The sequence below is a fragment of the Nannospalax galili genome, unplaced genomic scaffold (genome assembly GCF_000622305.1).
Source record: "Nannospalax galili isolate Female #2095 unplaced genomic scaffold, S.galili_v1.0 scaffold286, whole genome shotgun sequence".
NCBI classification, from domain to species: Eukaryota; Metazoa; Chordata; class Mammalia; order Rodentia; family Spalacidae; genus Nannospalax; species Nannospalax galili.
The window spans coordinates 14,335,397-14,344,124 of record NW_008359442.1 but is presented as its reverse complement, the minus strand read 5'-3'; the positions used below and the strand labels follow the sequence as shown (position 1 = coordinate 14,344,124).

Here is an 8,728-nt window from a genome sequence, read left to right as displayed (position 1 = left end):
ATAGAATAAAATAAAATATAGATCATTAAAATAATGATCTCTATATAGAATAAAAATAAAGTCTATATTAATGTATCACATAATACATGATAATCACATATATACACCAACTCATTTAAAAAACTAAAGCAAGTCATATTTATAATGAATCTTACTTGTATCTTTCATCATTTGAAAACTGTAGGTCTTGACATTTAATAACAAAAAAAGCAAATTATCACCTTAATTCACCCTCTATTAGTTATAAAACAATGAAAACACAACCAAATAAACCTGTCCTTCATGTGTCCTCCTGTATTACACTTCCTCCTTTCCTTTTCTATCCTTGGCTACTGCAGTGGTTCTATAGAGCTAGTCTTTATTTTTTGTGTTTTTGTGTGTAGGCATGCAGGTGTGCATGTCTGTGGAGGGTAGTTGACGCCAGCTGACTTCCTCAATTGCTCTCCCCCTATGTTTTGACAGTCTCTCACCAAGCCTGGAACTCAATGACTGGCTTGACTGCCTGGCCAGAAAGTCCCTGGGAGTCTCCCACCCAAGCCGTTTAATGCTGGAATTACAAGCAAATGTTGTCAAGTTTGACTTTTTATATGGGTGCCAGGAGTCCATGCTGAACATGGGTCTCAATGCTTGTAAGGTAAGGGCTTTACCCACTAAGCTATCTCCCCAGCCCCTACACAGCATTCTTTATCCACTGAACAACTTATACACATTTACTCTGAAACTTTTGTTGTTAACAGATAGTTATTCCTAAATGACCTATACTAGCAAAGCTCTGAAGTAATTAAAAGCCAGCCTTCTCTTGCCTATTCATGTGACAAGCATGTGCCTTATACTAAGCATTACACTGAAAATTATGTAGAATGAAGACAAAACAATCCCTACTATTAAGGGCCAAAGAGAATTAATATTATTGATCATGCACCACAACTCAGGATATGTGCAAGCTGCTTTACACACAATATGTGACTGAGTCTTAAAGACAGATATTACATTCCCTTTTAGAGATGAAGCTTAGGAAGGTTTAGTAGATGGCAAAAGGAAACACTCATAGGCCTCTGGCTTTTTCTAGTAGATCTCGCTTATTGTAGAGAGAGGGGCACATACGTTCCTCCTGAAGAACCTGTCACTGCTACTACCTGAAAACCAGAGCTTCTCACTACTCTCATCAGTGACCCGCTAATACTGATATGATGCACACAGAGCAGCATACTCGACAGGTAGACAGTGCTTCTCACTTTCAGGTTCACTCTGGATTCTCAATGGTAGAATTTAAATAGTTTTCTAGAAAACACAAATGAACTATTTGAGCTACAGAAGCATCTAAGACACTGACAGGTGGGAAGACAGCCACAAGAGAGGAGAGAAACTGAAAAAAGCTGTGGATTAATCTCTCAATTTTCCTTCCCCAAACTACATTTTCTCTTATTTAAAAACATCTAAAGAAACAGTAATGATTAGGTTACATGTCTACATTTTCAATTCTACAACAAATGGCCATTCACATAAAAATGAGGCTAGGCATCAGTCAGGCATTGTTGAAAAGGACAGAGAGCAAAAGCAAAGTGTGATCTGAGAGAAACATTACTACGTAGGTATTTATAATCGCTTTAATAACATGAAATAATTTTTCTTAAGGTGATGGGTTCACTTTTGTTGAATATTTTCTTAGTGGACAAAAAACTGTTTCATAGCAAAATTAATCACAATTTGGACAGGCTTTATAGTTAACTTTTGCCTTATCAATTCCAGTAAGAAAATTAATTAAATGCCAAATAGTTGCAGACAGTTGTTTGCCTGATTAACTTGTAGACAAGCATTACAAATAAATCTGAGTATGGTCTGCAGCAAACTGAATTCTACTGCTTTTAAGAACAAAGAATTCTTTGGCAAAGAAGATTAGCAACTTTACATCCAGGAATGCCAGTTTAATTTAATTGTTTTACATTCCAAGATTTAATAAGCAAATATCATTTTGATATATAACAGCGAATTTAACAAAGTGAGGAAACAAATTCAACATACAACCAGACTGCCTTTTCTGAACTATAATTACATACAATAAAGAAGCTGGCCAAGCTACCCCCCCCCCATTATTATTGGGACTGAATTCTATTAACATGAATCAGAACAAGTATAATTAAAGGTTAAAAATTTTAAATGTATTCTAATTAAGAGTCTAAGTAGCTGTACAATAGAATGCTGTAGTTAAGATCACACCTCAATGATCTTCCTGGCCTCTTTGTAATTTCCTGTTTGTAGGAAGGCGAAGAAGAGATCATATAGCATTGTCATTTCACCTTGCTCTTGGCTCACAAAGTCCATCGCTAGACAGGAGAGAAGGAAAAATATATGCATTAGAAGAAAAAAAATTAGGGAGACAGTATCACATGAAATTTCTGATAAATAAAAAATTAATAAAGGAAAAAATATCAAGAGTAACTTAAAAGTTGTAGCTTTATCTAATTTTCTGTTGGTGGTCCTTATGTGATAGCATATTGTTATTTCAGTACACCAGCTTTAAAGAAAATTAGTGAGGATAAGATTAATAAATATATATTTACAAAGGCAAGACACATCACCAAAAAACAGAGCATGTGTGTATGTGCACAGATGCACACGCTTTAAAAAGGGGGGGGGGATAACTTTTCTACAGGAAACGGGTATTAAAAATCGAAGATATTTACAATATTGAAAATCTTCTGATTCAGAAGTATAACAAAGCTCCTCTGGGTGTTTTTTCCATTCTCTTTATTTTTTCACATCCATATACTCAAATTAAATATGCAAGAAGAAAGCACTCCAAGTACAGGAAGATTTTTGGCAGTCACTCACCTTTCTGGATTAGATCGGTTTCACCTCTCTCAATCAGCTTACACAAGACATCATGAATCCTGGGTAATATTTTATACTTCTGATAAAGGTCAATGCTGGCTTCAAGAGCAGCAGGTAAATCATCCCTTGAAAAAATAAATTAAAACCAACAAAAATGCATCTAAATTCAGTTTGGATCCCCAGAAACAATTTAGATATATAATGAAACTGTAAATGACTCGACAACAATTGAGCTTTACTTAGGACAGAAAACTACTAAGCCAAATTGGAAATAAAACACAACAGTCCTTTTATGTAAATCAATGTTCAGAATATATAAATCCTAGGAGTCACTGTTTTCCTTGCTTCGTCTTTTGTATTTTGCTTTTGAAATAGTATTTGGAGGGGAAAGTTTGAAAAAGATGAGGGTATTCTATGATTCTCTCATACATAAAATCGGACTATGTATGTAATAAATGATATTGACTATAACTTCTAAAAAACAAGGACTATTGTCATATTTTCTTCCTCACTAATGTACTTCTGTGGCTGTCCACAGTCTCAGATTTGGGAAACTTTATTAAATGTGCACCAGAAAGGTAACCTCAAGCACTTACTAACTTTAACCTGCTTTATGAAAATATTACAATAAAGTAGGAAATATCCTCAGGTTTCAGGTATACATAGATCCAAGTACTCCTAAAATTGGGATAGTCTTGTGGATCAGTGAACCATAGAATTTAAACTTTTTCTTTCTTTAGAGGGTAAACTTAAAAAAAATTACTTCCAGTTATGTCACAGCCTTTTTTAGTAGGTCAGAGTTTCTTAAAAAAGAATGTGGAAAGATTCTTAGGGGTCTTCAAAAAGTACCTTTTTTTTCTGTTGAAAGGACTGTGAGAAATACATAAGGCCTTGAAGAGCTACAGAGACAGTGGGCTCTGACTCTCCTGACAACTCCCTTAAGTTTTCACAGGAAAGATGCAGGCACATAGAGAATCTAAGTAAGCAGAAGGCATGGGCAGCAGCCCCTTGGACTTTTCCCCTTGCAGCTTCTAGCATCTAATTATGCACTATGCTCTGTGAAAAACACCATCGTTTACCTAAGAAGATAGTATAATTTGATAGAAGCCACACCGTTTTAAAAAAAGAGCATGAAATATATTTTTAAAAGAGGCACAGTTCAAGTTGCAGACAACTTCATTCATGACAATCAGCCGATCTTTCTATACAAATGTTGCCCTAGATTAGATTACTATTTTATCTAGATTATGATTTTAAGATATACTAAGAAAGCAAAATACACAAAAGAAGTGTTAATTCTGCTGCACTACCGCTAACCGGTGAGAAACTGAGCCTCTCCCTAAGAGAACTCTGTGGTACCCCTTACCAAGCCCTGTTTACAGTGCATCCTCTGGCACCCCACTGAGTCATTTGAATTTTTGTCATTTGGGGTGAAGACTAAATTACAGGTTAATTTCAAAACCCACAAGTAGATGCTGTAGGCTGGATAACTGTCATAGGGAAAGTGCTATAGCAGCTACCACACATGATATAAAGCTTCATATAATCAGTATTTTCCTTTGCTTTAGACACAGATTTAAGTCATTGCTTTCTACAATTCCACTCAATGGGAAGCTCTGAAATCATTTTTAAGAGTGAAACTAACACATACTTTTTTTAAAAAAACTGGCAAGATCTGCATTTTCAGATCAATTCCCAAACTAGAATCGTTCTGTCTCAATTATATTTACCCTACATTAGGTCAAAACTATCAATAAGTGAATGAATAATTGTTCTGTCAATCAAAGCGACATGTTAATAGACCTTGGTCTCCAAATATATGCTTCTGAAGATTATACATGCTCAGAACAACAGAAAACACAAGAACAGAAAAATGGAAATAATTCATATATTTGTTTGTAATTTTAGGAAAAGTTACTCTCTTGGGACTGACAACAAAATGAACCTACAATGAAACATGCCCTACACAAAGTATACTGAAGACAGAAATAAAGAAACAACTAGGCAATGCCTTGAAGTCTTTATTCTCTACATTTGCCTTGTGAATGAATGGTATCACTTTAAAACTTAAAATTTTACATTCTTCATGTAATTTATATCATCTTTAATCTTTCCTGTTAAAGCTTAAAAATGTAGGTGATAGAAATTTTAAAAGTCGTATACTCATAGGACTCTGGATTCTGCTCCAACTGGTAAGCAGTATACCTAGCTCAGATTGCTAGAAGTGGCTGAACTTGGGTCCTCTGGGTTCCCTCCCAGTTCTGATACTGTGCTGATGAGGTCCACAAGTGACTCACACCAACAGATAAAATCACCACAGTCATTAGGCAGGATGAATCACTAGGAGCAGCAAAATAACTAAATTAAAAAGAAGGTACTTCCTGAACAAAGCCAGGGAGGATACATTACCAACAGATCACACTGATAGCCTCTATGCCCTAAAGTAGCACAATTCCTTTATAGACTTTGTAGGCCAAAAATGATTTTAAGATATCTGAAAATAATAATCCTTTAAAAAATCTTTTACATTAGATCTACATTCAAAACTTTCATTCTGTTATTTCAATATATACATATAATCCCTAAAATTTTTATACAATTTAAAAGTCCACTCAAAAAAAAAAAAAAATCCAGTCACTGTTTTTATAAAGCAAATAACAGAAAAAGAAAATCAGTTCTACGACATATTATTTTCAAAACAAAAATACATTGTGTTATCGTTAAAGTCCAGAGCTCTGTAAAAAAAATTGATGGACGATGTAAAGTAATTCTCATGACTAAAATTACATATATTAATTAAAAAAAAAAAAAAGACATTTTAAACTGGGCATCATGGCGCACGCCTTTAATCCCAGCACTCGGAAGGCAGAGGCAGGCGGATATCTGTGAGTTTGAGGCCGGCCTGGTCTCCATAGCGAATTCAGGTCAGCTAGGGTTACAGGGAGAGCCTGTCTCAGAAAGACCAAAAAAAAAAAAGACATTTTAAAAACTATTTTGCCTAATGTAAATTTACGATATAATTGTTTCCAAATTCTCTGAAATCAAGACAGAACTGGAGAAAAGATGACTCTGCAATTCCAAATTTTAAGAACACATACACATTTAAATAAGGTAAACCTAGCAACTAATTTGAAAACTTAAAAAGAGAATGACATATTAACTCAAGTGGCCCATATAAAAATTCACTTTAGAACATGTAATTTAAGGAAATATGACTATATATAACGACTATTATATATATAAAATACTACGAACTAACTGTAGCTGCATTAGTACTTAGAAGAACAAAAAAAAAGCATTAGTAAAGCTCATTTGGCAAATCTGATATTGCCTATTTTAGTCTTTAATACAAACACTAGGTCAGATGCACACTTGTTGGATGTGAGTTCAATACGAAGTACCCACCTCAAAGACAAGTATCTCTCACTGAAAATCCTTGATATGTGGAAAAGTCACACATTTTCTATACAACCATGAGTTTCTAAAACTTAAGAGTGACCTGTACCAACTGTCTGTTCACACACCTGAAGCTTTCAACTTGGTCTCCTCATACATTAGTAGAAAATAAGGATGGATACTTAATTTAAACAACAACAAAAAGATGATAAATATTGTTTTTTAACTGGAATAAAGTGCTTTACCATTACACCAAAGTGTTGGAGAAGTGGTAGTTTACCTGAAGGGCTTACTAAGATTGAAAAGCTCTGAAATTTGAAATCACTGGAGAAAAGTGGAGCAAGGTGGGATTTGGGGGGAGGTGTGTTAAAAAAACAAACAAACTAAACAACAACTTAAAAATAAACTGTATATTTAGAACAGGTTAAAATCAATTCAGGAGAAGCCATCTTCACCAATTATTCTGTTAAGAAAACCAGCACCTTGAAAGAGCCAAATGTTTTTTTCTGTTCATCATCTGTAAATGAGGAATCTTCAAGGAGACTGGTGTTGCAATTACAACTAATCCTCCCCAAAAAATTAACTGTGTTGAAGGCTTTGTAATTTCCCTAGGTACAATTTAGCTGTCACTTACTTTAAAATTTACTCAAACATGCGTTGGGAACAGCGCTAACTTCACATGTCAAGTGCTTTCCAGCCAATTGAGTCTAAACTGGAAGTCAGTGTTAAACAACTGAATGATTAGACAAGATAGCTCATTTCCCTGCTCTTTTGTTCAGAATAAAATGCCACATTTACATTATCAGGCTCAACAGGATTTTCTGACAGAGGGAGAAAAAACCTTACTGCACACTGTCCGTACAAGCTCATGAAGCCTGTCATTTACCAATCATCCTTCAAAAAGCAATAGCCATGAATGTAACTTAATTACGACCCAATGATCCTTGACGAAAAATCATCTTATCACTGTCCTGTCCCCCTAGGGCAAATGAAACACTTTTTGTCCTTTGGCACTGATGATGCTAAATTCTTAATTGCAATAATGGAGTAAAAGAGCCAAACCTCCTTAATTTCCTTTCAGCATATAAGTTTTACTCTAGAAGGCAAGCATTCCCATAAATAATAAAAGTATCCAGTACAAATTAAGATGCTAAAATTGAAGGGGAGTGTTTATGACAGAAGAACTAGCATTTTAAGAAGTGTATGCCCCATTTATACAACATATATGTAATTCAGCTACACTGAATTTCAAAACATGTATTGTTACAAGTTCATCTTAGGGAAATTCTGACATTTACAAAAATCTCAAGATTAATTTAGCAAGAGTTCCGGACAGATGAAGTTCATGATGCACTTAAATAAAATGCATATATGCATGTATAGATTATAGCACGAATCAGCACACAAAGCAGAAATTAAAGTCACTCTGATCAATGGCACTAATATAATTCAGTTAAACAGCTTCGGATGCTCTCCATATGCAGTGAAACCAAAATGGATGAGGTATGAAACAAGCAAGTCTGAAATCGTGTAAATTTTTATGCTTTTAAATCTAATGGCCCAGATTTTACTAATTTCATTTCCTTTACTATAGCATGAAAACTAATCAAAAGCTCCCTTAAGCCATTTTAAAGAATTTCTTTCTTCCTTAATAATAGAGGATTTGTCATCTCCCCGAATCAGTTATGATTTGAAAAAAAAATAAATTTTAAAATAAAACAGAAAATGTTTAAAAGAACATTTGGGCTCCATGCAGATAAAGGGCTTTAAGACTGTAATTTAATGTGAAGCATACAAAAATTTAACTCTGCATATTTCTTTCCTGTTCAACATAAAATCATCACTGATAGTATAAACACAGGTTATTACCAATTGCTTTATAATGTTATAAACTCTCTTACTGTCTTGAATTTCCCTTGGCAAAGGAATATAAAACAAAATGCATCATTTCTAAAGCCACAAAGCACTTTTACATTATACAAGTAACACAAACTAACATAGTTTTATTTCACCTGTGTTTTAGCCAAATATAGGAAAAGTTAATTTAAAATTAAGCTGAAGCCAGGTATGGTGGTATAAGCCTTTAATCCAGACTCAAAGGAAGATCTCTGTGAGATAGAGGCTAGCCCGGGCTACATAGTGAGTTCCAGGCCAGCTGGGGCTACAGGGAGACCTTGTATCCCCCCTCCCCCCAAAAGGCTGACCTGAATCTTAAAGATGTGCCTAAGAACTGTAATATGAAAGTGATACGTCAAAAAGTGCTTGCCTTTAAATGAAATAGAGGGGTTTTTTTTTCCTTTTTAATGATGTTCTGAAATTTCTTTCATAATTTTATCCCAAGTTTGAACAAATAAAGTTCATTCCACAGATGAGCTCACAATCCGCTAGTCAATTATGTGATATTACTGAAATGTAAACATATTAAATCAAATCAAATACATGAAGAATTTATTCTGATTCTGAATTAATTAGCTGTCTTCCATGAAAGACAAAACACAAC

The 8,728-nt window shown here is 34.4% G+C and overlaps 1 protein-coding gene across 1 annotated transcript in view; it reads right to left on the bottom strand.

The window, feature by feature from the left end:
- The window catches only part of Lrpprc (leucine rich pentatricopeptide repeat containing), a 96,838-nt gene that overhangs the window by 30,047 nt on the left and 58,063 nt on the right, over positions 1–8,728 (bottom strand). Inside the window, exons 24-25 of the mRNA XM_008823084.3 lie at positions 2,833–2,957; positions 2,218–2,324 (exon numbers count right to left, since the gene is read on the bottom strand). Coding sequence (XP_008821306.1) covers positions 2,218–2,324; positions 2,833–2,957 — 232 coding nt within the window. The remainder of the gene's footprint in view (positions 1–2,217; positions 2,325–2,832; positions 2,958–8,728) is intronic.